At 49.3% G+C, this 19,606-nt stretch overlaps 1 protein-coding gene across 1 annotated transcript; it reads left to right on the top strand.

Moving 5' to 3' along the window:
* The first annotated feature begins 4,357 nt into the window (after positions 1-4,357).
* On the top strand, positions 4,358-19,518 carry LOC307080859 (G1/S-specific cyclin-D2-like). The gene is made up of 5 exons (XM_079743800.1): positions 4,358-4,732; positions 5,899-6,114; positions 11,028-11,187; positions 13,323-13,465; positions 16,054-19,518. The coding sequence occupies exons 1-5, from the start codon at positions 4,544-4,546 to the stop codon at positions 16,207-16,209; spliced, it is 864 nt and encodes a 287-aa protein (XP_079599926.1). The 5' UTR covers positions 4,358-4,543; the 3' UTR covers positions 16,210-19,518.
* Positions 19,519-19,606: the final 88 nt, after the last annotated feature.

The following is a 19,606-nucleotide window of genomic DNA, read 5'->3' as shown; positions in this document are numbered from 1 at the left end:
GGAGCAGGAGAGAGGAGCCCTGAGGGAGCAGGAGGCCTGGAGCCCTGAGGGAGCAGGAGAGAGGAGCCCTGAGGGAGCAGGAGAGAGGAGAGAGGAGAGTGGCTCAGCTGAGAAGAGAGCAGCTGAGAGGAAAGAGTTCAAACGCTTTCTGTTCCCACATGTTGCACTGCAGACCGTCCTGTAAGAAGCTAAGGTCCACACTGAGGAACCCAAGGCCCCCTGTGAGGAACCCAAGGCCCTCAGTGAGGAACCCAAGGCCCACTGTGAGGAACCCAAGGCCCTCAGTGAGGAACCCAAGGCCCTCAGTGAGGAACCCAAGGCCCTCAGTGAGGAACCCAAGGCCCTCAGTAAAGAACCCAAGGCCCTCAGTGAAGAACCCAAGGCCCTCAGTGAGGAACCCAAGGCCCACAGCCACTCTGGATCAGTAGTTAGAGTTCTAAAGAGCATTGGATCAGTAGTTAGAGTTCTAAAGAGTGATGGATCAGTAGTTAGAGTTCTAAAGAGCGGTGGATCCGTAGTTAGAGGTCTAAAGAGGGTGGATCAGTAGTTAGAGTTCTAAAGAGCGGTTGATCGGTAGTTAGAGTTCTAAAGAGCGGTGGATCAGTAGTTTGAGTTCTAAAGAGTGGTGTATCATTAGTTAGAGTTCTAAAGAGCGGTGGATCAGTAGTTTAAGTTCTAAAGAGTGGTGTATCAGTAGTTAGAGTTCTAAAGACCTGTGGACCAGTAGTTAGAGTTCTAAAGAGCAGTGGATCGGTAGTTTGAGTTCTAAAGAGCAGTGGATATGTGAGCAGGAGGTTCTCAGTGTCTATCTCATAGTGGCTCCTGCTCCCCACAGCCAACATCTCGTCCTGAATACGTCAAACAGACAGTTGGGACTTTGTTCTTCCTTTCGGGCCCTTCCGGGGGTTAATGAGATAAGAGTGGAGCAGGAATTTGGGGAGGGTGTCTCTGCATCAAGAATGTCTGAGGGAGTCTGTGGGAGGTCCCCAGAGCCAGAGCCCCAGGCCACGGTCAGCCTTGTTGCAGCATCCGTCTGACGGGTGTTCTCAGAGAATCCCACAGGTGCTGAGAGGAGACGGGGTCAGGGACAGGCTCACCAGCCGCCAGACACGTTAGCAACACTTGGCACAAGACACGTTAGCAACACTAGCCGCTACACACGTTAGCAAGACGTTAGCATCACTAGCCGCCAGACACGTTAGCAACAGGTTAGCAACACTAACCGTGAGCAACAATATACGCTAGATATGTTAGCAACACTATCCGTTAGCGACACTATCCATATGATACATTAACAACACGTTAGTAACACTAGCCTTTAACAACACTATCCACAAGATACATGAGCAACACGTTAGCAACCTTATCCAAGAGACACACAACAACTCTGGCAGCTAGACATGTTAGCAACCCAAGCTGCTAGGTATCATAGCCACATGTTAGCAACACCAGCCGCAAGACATCTAAGCAATACATTAGCAACACTCAAGACATCCACTACTGTCGGATACTGTGTGTCCAAAACAAGGAGGCTGTGGCTATAAGGGACAACTTATCTTATCTTATCTCTTCTAATCTGCTCCAGACTCGGCAGAGAACACAACTCGAACTGAAGGAATGCAAAACAAGAGGAAGGTGAGAAACACAGCTTCCTAACTGCTGCAACTGAAACGGGCAGCGGGGGGGGCGGCAGAGAGCAGGTGTTTGTGTGTCCGTGTGTTGTGTGCGTGCGTGTGTTGTGTGTGTGCCCGTGTTGTGTGTGTGCCCGTCTTGTGTGCGTGCATGTGTGCAATGTTTAATATCATAATAATGGGGGTTATCTCATTAAATGTGTGTTGATCATCAACGGTCGTCAGGAGGAACCGAGTTGTGCTTTGCATGAAGCTGTTGTTGTTGTTTGCTGCTCTGCTGGTTTGTGGTTCGACCCCGTCACACAGATGTGGAGCGGGAGTGAAACCCTCAGTCACACTCCAGGCCTCTGGCTCTTTAGTTTATTACTTTACCACCGTCCCTAACACACTGGGTGGAGTGGTCCACCAGTGAGGAGCACTGGGTGGAGTGGTCTGGGTTCAATCCCGATAGTGTGGAGTGGAGGTAGAGTCCTCCTAGCCTACGGGCAGGAACCTCCAGCTGACTGGAGTACAGCAGAGTTCACCCTCTCACCAGGTTCACCCTCTCATATATATATATATATATATCCAGTTCAATATGTAGAGTTCTTCCTTGTGTCTCTTAGATCTCTTGGTTCCTGAGTAGAAGCAGCATCACGATGTGTGTGTGTTATATATATATATATATATATATATATATATATATATATATATATATACTGTTATATATAACTGTTGTATGTATACTATTATATATATAATGCTATATATACTGTTATATATACCTGTTATATATACTGTTATATACTGTTATATATACTTTTGTAAATATTTCTTTGTATTATATAACAGTAATAATAACTGAGATATACTGTTATATATGTATATATACTGATAATATATATACTGTTATATATACTGTTATATATACACTGTTCAATATATACTGCTATATTGTTATATATACTGTTATATATATACTTTTATATTATATAACTGTAATAATAACTTATACATACTGTCATATATCCTGTTCTATATATACTGTTATACATCCTGTTCTATATATACTGTTATACTATGTTTAATATCTTCTGAATATGTTTCTTCAGAATGACGTCAGGCGTGCTCAGAGGCAGGGTGGAGGCTGCGCAGATCGGGGACGCGCACCGTCCCGTGTGAGTCGATGACGTAGCTCGTATCTCACTCGGTCGCGCCCACGTCACGAAACACCTGTCGATCAACCTTATTGATTCATATCGATGAGGTTTAGAGGCAGCCCCCGTTCAGAACGGAAACACTCGTGATTCCATCGATCAGTAAGGGGTTGGAACGCAGACGGCCTTTTGGGATCGAGCCCCTCCACCTGAGGGGCCGGAGGAGGATGGAGGCTGAGGGACCGGGGCTCCATACACTCCTCTGGAGTCAGATGGAACCAGTCTGCCCAGTAACAGCCGCTGCTCACCCATTGGCTGAGCAGATCCGGGAGGAGGAGCACAGAGAGGCTTTAAAGATACACGCGCTAACCACGCACACAATCTCGCTCTCTCCCAGAGCGATGTACACAGCGCCCTGCGCATGCTCCGTAGAGCTGACATGGAGATGTATAATATATATATATATATATATATATATATATATATATATATATATATATATATATATATATATATATAAATATATTAGATATAAAGAATAATAAAAAGTCAATGTTTCTAAAGATCGGCCAAAGACTTCCATGTAGAGTTAACAATGCTGTTAATGTTGAGAAATTCACGCAGGAGAACATTAAGATAGAACTTCGGTTTACCTTCATGGTGTCTTCTGAGTTCACAGGAGAAGAAAAAATACATGACATATGTAATGTCATCTCTGCATTTCATTTCCTTGAATGTTATCTGGCCACAGAGTCAGGCTGCTATATAGTGTGTGTGTGTGTGTGTGTGTGTGTGTGTGTGTGTGTGTGTGTGTGTGTGTGTTTGTGTGTGTGTGTGTGTGTGTGTGTGTGTGCCATTAACATTTCATTTGGTGAATGTGAAATCAATAGTTGGCACATTCACTTAATTTCGACATGAACCAAATAATGAGCACAACACGTCAGAGTCAGAAAAGTCCCTCGTGTTGAAACGATGTGGAACTTTACATTCTTTAGAACCAAGACTTAAGTCCCCAAACTTTACAATGTTTAGAGCCAAAACTAAAGTCTCCAAAATGTACATTGTTTAGGACCAAGACTTAAGTCCCCAAACTTCGTTTTTTATTGAGTAAGAGCAATTAATTAACATCCAGCGACCTAAGTTCTGATTACAGGTCTCTAGCTTACCGTGATGTGTACAGTGGTTATATAGGATTCTGGGTCCTGGTTCAAGGTCTATATAGTGGTTCTTTAGGGTTTTTAGCTCCTGGTTAAAGTTCTATATAGTGGTTCTATATGGTTCTAGGTCCTGGTTAAAGGTAAAGTAGTTATATGGGATTATAGGTCCTGTGATGTGTACAGTGGTATAGGGTTTAAGGCCCTGTTGTTCTAAAGGGTTCTAGGTCCTGTGGTTCTATATAGTTCTAGGTATTAAAGATCTATTCATATGCGGCTGGTGGGGGGGGGGGGGGGGGGGGGGGGGGGGGCTGCACGTGCCAGCTGCTCTGCATAGGCTCAGCGACGAGTTGCGTCGCCGACGCGCGGAGGGTGGCGAGAGGGTGGAGGGAGAAGGAGAGACGGAGTCGATGCAAAGTGCTCGAGGAAGAGGAAAAAGTTGTGAAGGCAGAGAGAGCGAGAGAGAGAGAGAGAGAGAGAGAGAGAGAGAGAGAGAGAGAGAGAGAGAGAGAGGAGGTCTCTGCTTCCTGCCGTCTCTCGGTAGTTGTATGCCTCCGCTCCGTGAGTGCAGACCCTCCGCCTGGTCTCCCGGATCAGAACCTTCTCACCCGGACCGAGGACCATGGAGCTGCTATGCCTGGAGGCGGCGGTGCGGGCCCGGCCCGACCCCGTGCTGCTGGGCGACCAGCGGGTCCTGCAGAGCCTGCTCAGCATCGAGGAGCGCTTCCTCCCCCAGTTCTCCTACTTCAAGCTCTTCCAGAAGGAGCTCCAGCCCTACATGAGGAGGATGGTGGCCACCTGGATGCTGGAGGTTCGTACAGCCGAGGAGCCCTATGTAAAACCGTCTGGAGATCTGGGGGTCTGGAGATTTGGAGGTTTGGGGGGAACTCCGGCGGAGACTAGCTCAGGACTCGAGTTTTGTGAACATTAGACAGTGTCTCTGCGACGCGTTCAGACAAGTGAGTTCAGACCAGTGAGATCAAACCAGTGAGTTCAGACCATTAAGTTCAGACCAGTACGTTCAGACCCAGTACGGTACCGGGACCAGGTCTGGGTCTTCATGCACACGTATGCACTCCGCTCTTTATCGCCATGTTGCTCTGCGTGAGTTTCTGTTCGAAGGATCCTCAGAACCCGGGGAACACAGAACGGTGGAGCGGGTTCTGATCCTTCCGTCGGGGTGAAGAACCTTTAGATCAGACGTCGTCAACATTTTAGATATTATACTTTATTATATTTTATTATATTATATTATGTTTCTGAAGGTTGGGACGCGGAAGGGCGCGGGCCTCAAGCCGCGATCCTCCCGTCGCTCCCCGCGGAGTTCAGTTCCGTGTTCTGAACCGGATCAATATCTGAGGAGAAGACCGATCAGAGAAGAACCGCCGCCGTCGGGGCTTTATTATCATGTGTCGATGGTCCAGATCGGACCTTGATTCGGGTTTTTAATAAATTTTTAAAGTATTTATCGGCTGGTTGGTGACGCACTCGATATCAACTCCTCGGTCCTCCACTTCTAATTTGACACTTTTTTCGTGTTTCCCAGTCAGTTATCTGGTTCTGAATTGTCGGATTTAATGTAAAAGAGGCCGGGGAACATTGTAATACCATAAATACACACCTAGACAATTTATTTATATTTCTAAATATTTTATGAAAATATGACGAATGCAGAAAGCGCTTCCGTGTGCGGCGGCGCTGCGGGGTTTCTGTTCTCTGCCCTCAGAAGTGATTTAGACTCTGAACTCTTTCTCCTTTCAACTCTTTATTCCATAACACCGTATTTACACTTTGTGAGGAAAACTTTTCGAAAGTCTCCAATAATGTATTGTGAATGAATTGGTGATGTCGCAACAGATCGGGGCTGGGCTAGTCTTGGCCGGACCCCAACGTGTGTGTCATCGGAGTTAAATGCGCTCTTTAGATCCTCGGTTTCGTTCTCAAGCGAGCCGCTCCTCACGCCGTCTCCCCCGGCAGGTCTGCGAGGAGCAGAAGTGTGAGGAGGAGGTTTTCCCGCTGGCCATGAACTACCTGGACCGCTTCCTGGCCGTGGTCCCGACCCAAAAGAGGAACCTGCAGCTGCTGGGCGCCGTGTGCATGTTCCTGGCCTCCAAGCTGAAGGAGACGCGGCCGCTGACGGCCGAGAAGCTCTGCATCTACACAGACAACTCCATCAGCCCGGGAGAGCTGCTGGTGAGAGATCATCTTCATCTTCATCACCGTCGCCTCATCTCCTTACCGAACTGAGACGGGATGAGAGGGAACCAATGGATTTATTTAGTTCAGTCAATTGGTGTGTGTGTGTGTGTGTGTGTGTGTGTGTGTGTGTGTGTGTGTGTGTGTGTGTGTGTGTGTGTGTGTGTGTGTGTGTGTGTGTGTGTGTGTGTGCATAATAGAGCCTTTATTTTTGGTTGTTTTCCGCACATGGAGCCTTTATATCTTTACTCTCAGACGTGTGTCACAGTAATAATCAATGCCTGCATTTCACACAGAAACAACTATTGTCCAGTTGTCCCTAAAATTAGGATGTGGTCGCTGTCACATCCTCTTAGAGATGGGGGAGGGAGGGAGGGAGAGAGAGAGTTCTCTAACAAGGATTTTACTGTACAGCGCTTACAGTTATGACGTGTGTACAATGGTCTCTATCGCCATCTAGCGGTAGATATTTGTATAGATCAACGAGGTCAACTTGAACACGGGCCAAAATGTGATAATGTTTCTGCCAGGGAGAGAGAAAGAGGGAGAGGGGGGAGGAGGGGAGGAGAAGAGAGAGATTGAAAGTTTGCCTTTTACAGTAGCCCGCATCCAAACAACAGAGACATGATGTGTGCATTTAGATTCTGAATGGTGAGTGGTCAGAACCGCTCTGCTACGCTGAAGAGTCCTCTGCTGTTCCCAGTACCTCAGCTGACCAGTCCTCAGGACCTCAGATGAACAGTCCACAGGACCTCAGATGAACAGTCCTCAGGACCTAAGATGATCAATTCTCAGGACCTTAGATGATCAGTTCTCAGGACCTCAGATGAACAGTCCTCAGGACCTCAGATGAACAGTCACTAAAGGCCAGACTCATTGCGGCTAGTGGGGCTAGCCTAGCAATGCTAGCAGAGGCTAGCTCATTTGTAAATGATCTCAAGCTCCTAGTTCCCACAGTATTCCCCCTTTCTGTTTGACGTTATCTGATGTATATTGAGCTGGTCATATTGTCACAGGATTGGTAAGCTGCTATGCTAACCTACTGATGTGTCACGATTCACTGCCTGGGCGATGCTCACAGCTGATTGGCCGGTTCTGTCTCTCCGTGTGGGGGACTCACAAGCCTCAGAGATCAATGTGGGTTCCATCCCTCTAGAGTCTGGATAGCGGCGGGGTCGCGGCCCGGAGTAGCCAAGAGAGGGTTGTAGGATAAGTCTAGTTGGTTGGTACAAGTATGCATTATCCAAGCCATAAGGTTGTGGGTTCGGAGCCCCGATGACTGCAGTCAGCCTGCTGCTCCTAGAGAGAAGACAAGGTGGAACTTTATTATCTCAGACACGAAATTTGCTGCTTTGGAATTGTTTATTGTGTTATTTATTTAAAGCAATCTGTCATGAAATGACAGAATGACAAAAAAAAAAATCGGATTGGATGAAAGGGTTATTGTTAGGGTTAGCCTTACACTAAATGTCCATACATAGATACATCTCTGGTTATCATTCAGCTATATATCTTTTGGCCTGGATGAGAGCCTGCTTAGAACCAGGAGGGCCCCTCCCACTGCCCCAGCCCAGAGACAAGGGCCTCCGCGGGGCCCCAGACCCGGTCGCGGGGCCTGGCTGGGTGCGCCGGGTCTGGAGCACATTTCTGTATAAGGCCGGATTCTGGCTGACATGCAGATACAGGAAACACAGATCAGCTGCTGGCTGCGCGTCACCTCCCTCCAGTTTTTTTCTTTGGTAAGAATTTCTTGTAAAAGGAAGCACAGATGTTACGGAGAAGCAGCGAGCAGAAGAACGGACAGAGAGGAAGTAGCTTTTAGATAGAGGCTGTAGTATGAAGAGGCAGAGGGGAAGAAGCTTTCAGATAGAGGCTCTGTTATGAAGAGGCAGAGGGGAAGGAGCTTTCAGATAGAGGCTCTGTTATGAAGAGGCAGAGGGGAAGGAGCTTTCAGATAGAGGCTGTGTTATGAAGAGGCAGAGGGGAAGTAGCTTTCAGATAGAGGCTGTGTTATGAAGAGGCAGAGGGGAAGGAGCTTTCAGATAGAGGCTGTGTTATGAAGAGGCAGAGGGGAAGAGGCTCTCAGCTAGAGGCTGTGGTATGAAGAGGCAGAGGGGAAGAGGCTCTCAGCTAGATGCTCTGGGCCCCAGAAGAGGCTGTGGTATGAAGAGGCAGAGGGGAAGTAGCTCTTAGATAGAGGCTGTGGTAAGAAGAGGCAGAGAGGAAGCAGCTAAAGGCTGTAGGCCCCAGTAGAGGCTGTGGTATGAAGAGGCAGAGGGGAAGAGGCTCTCAGCTAGAGGCTGTGGTATGAAGAGGCAGAAGGTAAGTGGATCTCAGCTAGAGGCTGTAGGCCCCATTAGAGGCTGTGGTTTGAAGAGGCAGAGGGGAAGCAGCTACAGGCTGTAGGCCCCAGTAGAGGCGGTGGTGCTGGCATCCTGGCATCCAACTGAAATCTGTGTGAACTGGGCGGTTCACTTTATTTCACTTATTTTTTTTAGACCAATCAGGTTGCTGGAGGCCTCTGTAAAGGTGTGATTGGTGAACACAAACTTGTTCAGCGACAGTAAACTGTAAACATTGTCTGTAAATGTTTCAGAACAACAATGTGTTGTGCAGTTATTAAAATTTGCACGAGTGTTTCATCCACTCGTGCAAATCAGTTTTCTTCTGTAGAATATCTCCCTAACGAAACGGGAAACAAGGCATAACTCTGGCCCTTTCTCCCCTCCCCCTGCTGTAACACAGTAGGACTGCTGGGTCAGGGGTTCTGCTGTAACACAGTAGGACTGCTGGTTCAGAGGTTCTGCTGTAACACAGTAGGACTGCTGGGTCAGAGGTTCTGCTGTAACACAGTAGGGCTGCTGGGTCAGAGGTTCTGCTGTAACACAGTAGGGCTGCTGGGTCAGAGGTTCTGCTGTAACACAGTAGGACTGCTGGTTCAGAGGTTCTGCTGTAACACAGTAGGACTGCTGGGTCAGAGGTTCTGCTGTAACACAGTAGGGCTGCTTGACCAGAGGTTCTGCTGTTCTGTGATGGAACAGTGCAATAACTGGTGGGGCAATAGGGCAATAACTGGTTGGGTATTAGTGCAATAACTAGTGGACAGCGCAATCATCCTTATGGGCACATTTTTTATACTACTTATTCAAGGAACTCTGTGTATGTGTGTGTGTGTGTGTGTGTATGTGTGTGTGTGTGTGTGTGTGCGTGTGTGTGTGTGTGTGTGTGTGTGTGTGTGTGTGTGTGTGTGTGTGTGTGTGTGTGTGCGAGCGCTTGGGTAGTGCCTAGACTATGTTTTCTATAATGGGTTTCAAGTTGGGTGTAATGCCATGTGTTTGGGTAATGCAATGTGTTTCATGTTTCATGTTTTTTATGTATGTCCATGGAAAATCTTTTTGTATGTGTCGCCACATACAAAAAGATTGCTCTCTGTGTGCCCAAAGCAAATTTCTCTTGTGAGAAAGACAATAAAATACTTACTTACTTACTTACTTACTTACTTACTTACTTACTTACTTACTTACTTACTTACTTAACACAGTAGGACTACTGGATCAGAGGTGCAGTGTGTGTAGGTGTGTGTAGTGCTGCAGTATGATGTGTGGTACCAGGGGCGTAGGAATGAGTTTAACATTGGGGGGGACACATATCGGAAACCTGACAGATCCGGTATAATTTTTAGGTGGAACAAATGCGCCTGTCTCCGATATTGGAGGGGACACGTCCCCTCCGTCCCCCCCGGTTCCTACGCCCTTGTGTGGTACTGCAGTAATATGTGTGTAGTGCTGCAGTATGATGTGTGGTACTGTGTAGTACTGCTCTACATTCGTAGAAACATTTTACCGGGTATTTACAACATTAACAAAGGAAGTTGAAGTCTGGAGACTCTGTGTTGTATTTATCTCTCTGCTTTAGGATCAGATTGAATGACTTGTAGCTGCATACTCCTCATTAAGAAGCTTCAGAGAGAGAAAAAAAAAATGTTGAGAGAACAGCGGCCATGTTGGATTTAAGAGAGTCATCTCTCTCTCTCTCGCTCTCTCTCTCTCTCTCTCTCTCGCTTTCTCAGATGTACCACGTCTATCGCTCAATTCCTGCTCTGTTAGTCACCAGCTCCTCTGCTCTTCTCCAGGAAGCGAAACCAAAGTTAGCGTGCACTGGAGTGATTCTGCCGCTAGCGCCCGCTGCAGCTAACGAGCTAGCGCCCATGGCGGGCGCTAGCTGGCTAGCTGCAGCGGCACAATGTGTAGCACTACTGTAATTTGTGCAGTACTGTGGAACGATGTGTAGTATTACAGTAATGTGTGCAGTAATGCTGAACGATGCGTAGTATCACAGTTATGTGTGTAGTACTGTGGAACGGTTTGTAGTATTACAGTAAATGGTAAATGGTAAACGGACTGCATTTATATAGCACTTTTATCCAAAGCGCTTTACAATATTGACCGAAACTGACCCATTAATGCACACATTCACACACCGACGGCGCTGTCAGCGGCGACAGACAGCTCATCAGGAGCAGTGAGGTTGAGATGCCCTGCTCAGGGACTCTTCGACACTCAGCTAGGAGGGGCTTTTGGTTAACACCGGCTCTACCTCCTGAGCCACATGCCGCCCCAGTAATGTATGTAGTTTGCTCAAACACATTGCCTTAATTTTCCCGCCAGCTTCCGTCTCTCTCTCTCTCTCTCTCTCTCTCTCTCTCTCTCTCTCTCTCTCTCTCTCTCTCTCTCTCTCTCTCTCTCTCTCTCTATCTCTCTCTCTCTCTCTCTCTCTCTCTCTCTGTGTCTAGGACTGGGAGCTGTGGTAACCCTCTCTCTCTCTCTCTCTCTCTCTCTCTCTCTCTCTCTCTCTCTCTCTCTCTCTCTCTCTCTCTCTCTCTCTCTCTCTCTCTCTCGCTCTCTGTCCAGGACTGGGAGCTGGTGGTTCTGGCTAAGCTGAAGTGGAACCTGGCCGCGGTGACGCCGAACGACTTCATCGAGCACATCGTGAGACGCCTGCCGCTCACAGAGGAGAAGCTGGCACTCGTACGCAAACACGTGACCACCTTCATCGCCCTCTGCGCCACAGGTAGCTCCGCCCGCCGCCGCCCCGGGGGGGTGCACGGAGGCTATGCTAAGCCTCTAGCGCTAGTCAGGGTGTTGTTGACATTGGTTGTAAACATCAGCTATGACGGAAGGAGAGGGAGGAGGCGGAGGGACGGTCCTCCTCTCCTCTTCTTCATCCTCTTCTCCTCTGTGATGGTCTCCTCCCCTCGTCAGTAATGTAATGCCAGGGGTCATTGTGTGCTCCTTCCTCTGGCCCCGGGGCCCAGGGGCGTAGGAATGAGTTTAACATTGGGGGGGACACATATCGGAAACCTGACAGATCCGTTAATGGTTTGAACAGAAATATGTCATTAATTACAAATATATTTTATTCTACTAAAAAGATACATTTATAAATGTAAAGGAAAACACATTTTGAATGGCAGCAATGAACTGATAAATATCAAATCAATTCTTTAATTGCACGCTCAATCATCCGGTTTTTTAGAATAAGAAGTGGTGACAAGACGCTGTGTTGCGCTTTCAAAATAAAATAAAATATTTTTCTCCCCTGGTATAATTTTTAGGTGGGACAAATGCGCCTGTCTCCAATATTGGAGGGGACACGTCCCCTCCGTCCCCCCGGTTCCTACGCCCTTGCCGGGGCCTCTGGGATGATCGGCCCGCACGGGGGGAGAATCAGTTCATTTATTTGTCAACACATGGCCCACCAGCATAAGAGGGGGAGGGGGGAGAGGGGGGAGAGATGTCCTCCTGAGCGGCCGCACGCCGTTTGCTTTGCAGATGAATATCCCAATATGTTCAAGATATGTAAATGATATGTAAATTATATGTAAATGAGCCTCTGATGGGCCCGTTTGGGGCCCCAGGAACACACATATCTGGAGGGGAGGAGGGACTCTTTTCTTTACACGGAAAAAATACTTTAGGAGGGTCTGGTGACAGGCCTTCTCTCTCTCTCTCTCTTTCTCTCTCTCTCTCATCCCCCCCTCTCTCTTCTCTCTCTCCTCCCCTTCTTCTCCCTTTTTTTTCAATCCCCCCCCCCACACACACACACACACACAGACACACACACCCACATGCACACGCAGACACACGCTTTGTCCATTTGTGTGGAGAGGAGGACGCGGGCGAGACAATGGACTTAGGCCCCACCCACCACTCTATTAATATGCTAACAGCTAGCGCCGCGGCTAACAGCACGGCGCTAGCTAGGAGGGGCCCAGTAGGAGGGGCTGGTAGGAGGGGCCCAGTAGGAGGTGCTTAACATGAGGGGCCCGGCTCTCTAAACTAAGGGAGAGTGTAAACTAAGACATACAAAGAGAACAGGATGAGAGAGGTGGAGTGTGTGTCTCCCTCTCTCTCTCTCTCTGCCTGACGTCCGTTGCCTCTCGCTCACAAGCTGTCTCATTAGCATACTGAGCGCGGGCCCAGCTAACGAGCGGATTGGCTAGGGGGCCGCAGGGCTGGGGGAGGGGGGGCCCGTGGTGCCGCGGGGCATGGGGGCAGCGGGGGCGGGGGGCTGGGGGCCGTGACCACACGTGGAGCCAGGGACCTACAGGGAAGCCGCCTGGCAGCCCGTCAGGGGCCCCATTCAGCTCGGACCGCGGGGGGGGGGGGCGGAATGAGAGAGAGAGAGAGAGAGAGAGAGAGAGTGTCTGTGCGTCTGTGTGTGTGTGTGTGTGTGTGTGTGTGTGTGTGTGTGTGTGTGTGTGTGTGTGTATGCGTGCGTGTGTGCGTGTGTGTGTGTTTGTGTGTCTGGTTGCTTTACAAGCCAAGTTGGGCCTTATTATTGGCACAGTGGGAGGGGCCTCTCTATGAGGATGGGCCTTTGCTCGGGAGGAGGAGGACAGCAGCCCTAAGAATCACAACAAACCCAATGGAGCGTTTCCATTGGCTGCGGAGAGAGGGAGGACTTGACCCAACAGCACCAGATGGTTGCCTTGGGGCCGAACCTGGGATGGAAGAGTAGAGCAATGCATTAGCGGGTTGTGGGTTCCATTCCCCTGGTGTCGCAGGGCATTAGCGGGGTTGGGGATTCCATTCCCCCCGTGGGGCAGGGCATTAGCTGGTTTGGGGATAGATTCCCCTGGTGTCGCAGGGTTGGGGGTTCCATTCCCCTGGTGTTCTTGGTCTCAGTGTTGTTTCTCTCCACAGACTTTAACTTCGCCATGTACCCCCCCTCCATGATCGCCACGGGCAGCGTGGGCGCGGCCGTCAGCGGCCTGCAGCTGGAGGTAGCCGGGGGGTGGGGCCACTGCCTCACCGCCCTGCTTGCCAAGATCACCAACATAGAAGTGGTGAGTCGACGCCCTGCCCTATGACCCCGACCTCTGTCACTACAGCACTGTCCTGTAGTGCAGACACTACAGGACAGTGCTGTAGTGCAGTCACTACAACACTGTCCTGTTGTGCAGTCACTACAGTACTGTCCTGTAGTGCAGTCACTACAGTACTATCCTGTAGTGCAGTCACTACAGGACTGTCCTGTAGTACAGTCACTACAGGACTGTGCTGTAGTGCAGTCACTACAGTACTGTCCTGTAGTACAGTCACTACAGTACTGTCCTGTAGTACAGTCACTACAGTACTTTCCTGTAGTGCAGTCACTACAGGACTGTCCTGTAGTACAGTCACTACAGTACTGTCCTGTAGTGCAGTCACTACAGCACTGTCCTTTGATACTGTCCCTCTAGTCCAGGGGTCACCAACACAGTGCCCGCGGGCACCAGGGCGCCCGCAAGGACCATATGAGGCGCCCGCAGGCCTGTTCTAAAAAATAGCACAACTCATTCTTGAACAACTTGTTCCCACCTTTTTTAAGTCATTGTTGATAATTATTGTGAGAAATCATTAACATGATCAGTGTCGTCACATAGATGAGTATCAATAATCATTAATAATAATATATAACTAAAGGCAAACTGGGCAAATTAGTTATTTCAGAAGAGTGTATCAAACTGGGTGCCCTTCGTATGACTCAGTACCCATGAAGTAGCTCTCAGGTTCAAAAAGGTTGGTGACCCCTGCTCTAGTCTCTACAGTTCCTTCCTGAAGTGCTTCACCCTCACACTGTCCATACAATACCCATCCCTCTCGGGCCCTCGCTGTACACTTCCAGGGCCTCCTTATCGTCCGTTTGTCCCTACTGTCCTGGCTGTCCATCGGACCTCTCGTAACGCTGCACCAGAATGATGTTTTACTGCCCTCCTGACTACAGTGAGGCCTCTCTGCTCTCTCCGTATCCCATGATCCTCTGCTCCTCCATGGTTCCCTCTGGTGCGAGGCGTGTGAACTCTTGCTCAGCGCAGGCGGAAAAACCAACATGTGGTCCCAGCAGGCACAGGGCCTCAGTGTGTCGGGGCCGCGGGCTGGACGCCTCCCGCCGTCCACCGCTTCACGTTCCCGGACCCAGACAAGCCATCGCTCTCACGGACCGCAGGGGGGGGGGGGGGGGGGTCGTCGTCCAGCGTACCGGGGAGCAGCAGTCAGCTGAAGATGTTGACTTAGTTTGTTTGTGAACTCGATGACCTTCTGCTAAAAGGCCGGTGAAGCGGCCAGGTGTGACGGCGAGAACGGGTCCATCTGTGATGTAACTCACAGAACCAACCGGCTCTCCTCCTCTTAACCACATCATGGCTCAGACCAGAGCCACTCCAGCCCCCCAGGGCCCCCCTGTGTCCCGATGGGGCGGGGGGCCCGCGGGGAAAGCGTGCCGGTCAGATGAGGCTGGAGGGGGCTGAGGATACGTTCCTCTACGACTGAGCCCAGCCCAGGGAACAGGCAACGGACTAATTAGCCGAATGGACGACCAGACGGCCATTATGAAAGACCAGGCAACCTCTGCCAAACGGTGCAGCTGCCAACACCCTGATGTCCCCATGGGCCCTCCCCTGGCACCCTGCTGGCACCCGGCTGAGCCTCCCCACGGCCCACCGACTGGAACAAGGGGCCGGTTGAGAAACACAGGAGAACAAATCTACCCACCAAGGCTGTACTATGGACGTATGAGGTATAGATCCAATATAAACCCAGCTGGGACAGCCCCCCTCCTGGTGGACTATAAGTTCTAATAAGAGGCTCATTGAGGCTGTGGTCCTGAGGCCCAGTGAGGCTGTGATCCTGACCCAGTGAGGCTGTGGTCCTGACCCAGTGAGGCTGTGGTCCTGAGGCCCAGTGAGGCTGTGGTCCTGAGGCCCAGTGAGGCTGTGGTCCTGACCCAGTGAGGCTGTGGTCCTGACCCAGTGAGGCTGTGGTCCGGACCCAGTGAGGCTGTGGTCCTGAGGCCCAGTGAGGCTGTGGTCCTGACCCAGTGAGGCTGTGGTCCGGACCCAGTGAGGCTGTGGTCTGGACCCAGTGAGGCCTATTGAGCCGGTCTTCTGTGTTTCTGCTCCACATCCGCTCAGCCGACCAGGACCAGCACTGAGGAACCCTGTAGCCTCAACCTTCAAATGTCAAGCTGCCAAAGGGTCCTGGTTTGACAATGCTGCATTTGAGCCACAAGGCCCTGGCGACAATGACGCTTTTATTGTGAAGGACGTGTGTGAGAGTTATGTGCAACATGACATTACTACTTTCAGCACAGATTTAATAGAGATAAAGGTTGCATTTACTACAGTACAGTACACAGCTTTTAATTTGCATATTCATATCACATGAGGACCGCTAAGGGCGCCTCCGGATGTGTGTGTGTGTGTGTGTGTGTGTGTGTGTGTGTGAGTGAGTGGGGCTCAACCTCTTGAAGATAATAAATTGGTTTGCCTCCCAGTCCTACTGTGTTATAGTAGAACCAACCTCTAACTAACCTGTCTCTGTCTCTGTCTCTGTCTCTCTCTCTCTCTCTCTCTCTCTCTCACTCTCACTCTCTCACTCTCTCACTCTCTCTCAGGACGTGCTGAAGGCGTGTCAGGAGCACATAGAGCGTGTGTTGGTGAGCAGCCTCCATGAGGGCCGGCAGCAGCAGCAGACACAGCCCAGCGAAAAGGGCCTGGAGGAGCAGGACCAGGCCTCCACCCCCACAGATGTCCGCGACGTCAACTTATGAACAGCAGGGGGCACCATTGCAACGAGATGTTTTTCTTTTAAGAGAAAAAAAATGAACGTTAAAGAAAAGAGTATTTTTGGGGGGAAAAGAGGGAAAAAAGCAACAAAACAACAAAAACGTTTAAAAAACAAAAAGCCCTTGAGCGAGAGAGGGAGAGAGAAGAAAAGCTTTCTAGTTTTTGTAGATTTATATTTTCCAATGCAAACAAAAAAAAGTCCCCTAGACGTTATCGACGCTCTGTCTCCTCCGTCCGAGAGGATGGAACAGGAGCCAGCGTGGACCGGGCTCTGGGTTCTGGGTATTGGGTCTGGGTTCTGCTGTGGGTCCAACCGGTCTACCAGACCCCCAGGCCTCTCAGGACAGGGAGGAGCTCTCAGCGGCGCCGGAACACCAGTCTCACCTCCATGGAAGGGTCTGCTCAGTGGAAGATATCAAATAGAGAGACAGAGAGAGAGAGAGAGAGACATTGATAAGGAGATGTTATGTTAGAGGATCCCAAATATAGAGAAATATTCTTATTGTATCATTATTATTATTATTATTATGAAAATTATTATTACCATACTAGAATATATTATTTTGAATTGAGATTCATAGGAATCAATAAGCTTGTTTTTTGAATGTCTGTACGGGAGCTCAGCCTCTCTGCGCGTGTGTGTACGTGTGTGTGTGTGTGTGTATGTGTATACTTACGTGTGTGAGTGTATACATACGTACGTGTTTGTATACGTACGTATGTGTAGGTGTTTGTGTGTGTATACGTACGTGTGTGTGTGTATGTGTATACGCATGTGCCTGTGTGTGTATACTTACGTGTGTGTGTGTGTGTATATGAACGTGTGTCCGTACATGTGTGTGTAAGCATTTGTATGTGTGTGCTTGTGTGTTTTCTTGTGTGTGTGAGCACGTTGTGGTTTGCTGCAGTAGTGATTCTGTTGCTATATTGCAATGTGCTTTTTAATGCATGAAGCACTTGAGCAAAGATGAATTTGAGCAAAATGGAGTCAAAAGTGCCAACAGATCAGACTGTAGCTAGTACCTAAACAGTACCTAAACCAGTACGTATTAGTTAACACGTATGGAATGGGACGGTAAGCCCCTAATCTTCCCGCCCGGGCCCTTAACTTAGGCTACATGTAAGGGGCTGGGATTTTTTCAGCAGAAACCGCCTGATATTTCCATGACATGGAGGCATTCTGCTGTGTGTGTGCGTGTGTGTGGGTTGTAAGCTGATTCAGCACAGGGACAGAGGTGTCTGGAGAGAGAACAACAGATCCACATCCGGTTGGATCCATCCCCAAAGGAACCCCCTTAGAAAAGCACTTTGATAAACGTTCTCCCCAAAATAGAATGACCAGAAAACGATTGAGGTGCTGATTAGAGATGGATGGATGAGGGATGTTACTCTGAAAGACCCCCCCCCCCCCCCCCATGGAACCCCTCTCTGCAAGGAGAACGAGGGGTGCTCTCTGTTCCGAGGACATCCCTGTTGAAAGCGTTCCACAGTTTGAATGAGTAGGAGAACATGATGTTTATCTGATTAGATCACAAAACACAAAGGGCCAACAGTCAGGAGCTACATCTGTAGATTCCATTTGGTTTTCTATCAGAAAAAAAAGGAATAAAACAATTTACTTGAAATCTTTTGACACTTCTGCTCCGCGTCAAAACATAAGATAAAAAACAGAAGCAAGTTAATGATATTAAAGAAAGGACCATGGATCATTAGCATGTGTCCTGCAGGCCGCTGGAACAGTTTGACCTGTTACTCTGAGACCCCCCCCCCCCCCCCGGTTGGGTCTCTGCAGTGTTTGGGGCTTCACGTTACTCGTGAGACCCCCCCGGGTTGGGTCTTTGTAGTGTGGGGGGTTTCACATTGTCGGGGCGTCAGGCTCGGCCCGAAAAGCACAAACCAGTAATGGGGCCGTGGTCTTCAGGACCTGGTCTTCAGAGGACCTGGTCTTAAAGGACCTGGTCTTGAAGGACCTAGTCTTCAGAGGACCTGGTCTTAAAGGACCTGGTCTTCAGAGGACCTGGTCTTGAAGGACCTGTTCTCAAGGGACCTGGTCTTGAAGGACCTGTTCTTCAGAGGACCAGGTCTTGAAGGACCTGGTCTTAAAGGACCTGGTCTTGAAAGAGCTGGTCTTGAAGGTCCAGGTACCTTCTAAGGTGTTGCTAAGCTCTGCTCAGCTCAGGGTGACGGCTAAAGAAAAGGATATACTTGGATAAAGTTTGAGGAAACAATTGTGGTGTATCAGCATCAAAGAAAGAAAGAGAGGCCAGGGGCCAGAGGCCTGAGGCCAGGGGCCAGGGGCCAGAGTCCTGAGGCCAAGGGCCAGGGGCCAGGGGCCAGAGGCCAGGGGACAGGGGCCAGAGGCCTGAGGCCAGGGGCCAGGGGCCAGAGGCCAGGGGCCAGAGGTGGTCGGGGAGCGTTCAGATAACAAACAACCAAAACACCGTTCAGAAGCAGCTGGGTGCTGAGCCTGAGGGTCCTAACACCACAACCCTGTCTGTGTATCCAGTCCACCCTTGGATGTGTGTGTGTTTAGATGTGTGTGTGTGTGTTTGGATGTGTGTGTGTGCGTTTGGAAGTGTATGTACGTGTTTGATTGTGCGTGTGTGTTTGGATGTGTGTGTGCGTTTGGATGTGGATCGACCACATACACAATAGGTCTGAGTTTTTCTAAAGTTGAGAGCTACTGTATTCCAAAGTGAAGAGACAGAGGAACGGGTGTGAAGACAGAAAGAATAGTGTCAATAATTTTGATTTAATGTTGTCTATTTTGCGCTGCTAAAAGCTATGATTTTTTTGTCATTTCTTATAAACAACAAAATAACATTACCTAGTCGTGATGGGTCACTTGAGTGTGCTGCTATTTTATAAACTTTGTGTTATAATATAATTATTTTACTGCTTAAGAGATGCATTCAGAAATCATGCCGGGGCGAACAGTAGTGGACTGGAAACTTACACACGCACACACACACACACGCTCACAAAGAACACACATGACCACACAAACACGCACACACACACACGGACCTCCAGTCCCGGGCAGATCTGCGTTGTTGTGTATTGTTTCACATTTTGTTTTGTTTTTGAGTTTTTTTGTTTTTTGGGGAGGAGGTCGTCTTGTTGGACACATCAGGATCTCACTTGGACTCCAGCTGTATGGGAGGGGGGTCTGAGCCTGGTTCCTCACGGGGTTCCAGAGGTCAGCTAGCCCCGCCGCCCGGGTATACAGCACCAATCACATCATGTACCTCAATGTCTGCTGCTCCACCTTGGTCATTAAACTTCTGCTTTCAGACGTTGTCCTGCAGTCCTTTGTCTCCAATAGTCCGCTCTCCAGTGGTTTTACCTTTGAGCTTATTTTCAAAAAAAGAAAGAAAAAAA

This window comes from Pollachius pollachius (assembly GCF_949987615.1).
Source record: "Pollachius pollachius genome assembly, chromosome: 9".
Taxonomy (NCBI): domain Eukaryota; kingdom Metazoa; phylum Chordata; class Actinopteri; order Gadiformes; family Gadidae; genus Pollachius; species Pollachius pollachius.
The sequence above is the reverse complement of the archived record's forward strand: the minus strand, read 5'-3'. Positions and strand labels throughout refer to the sequence as shown.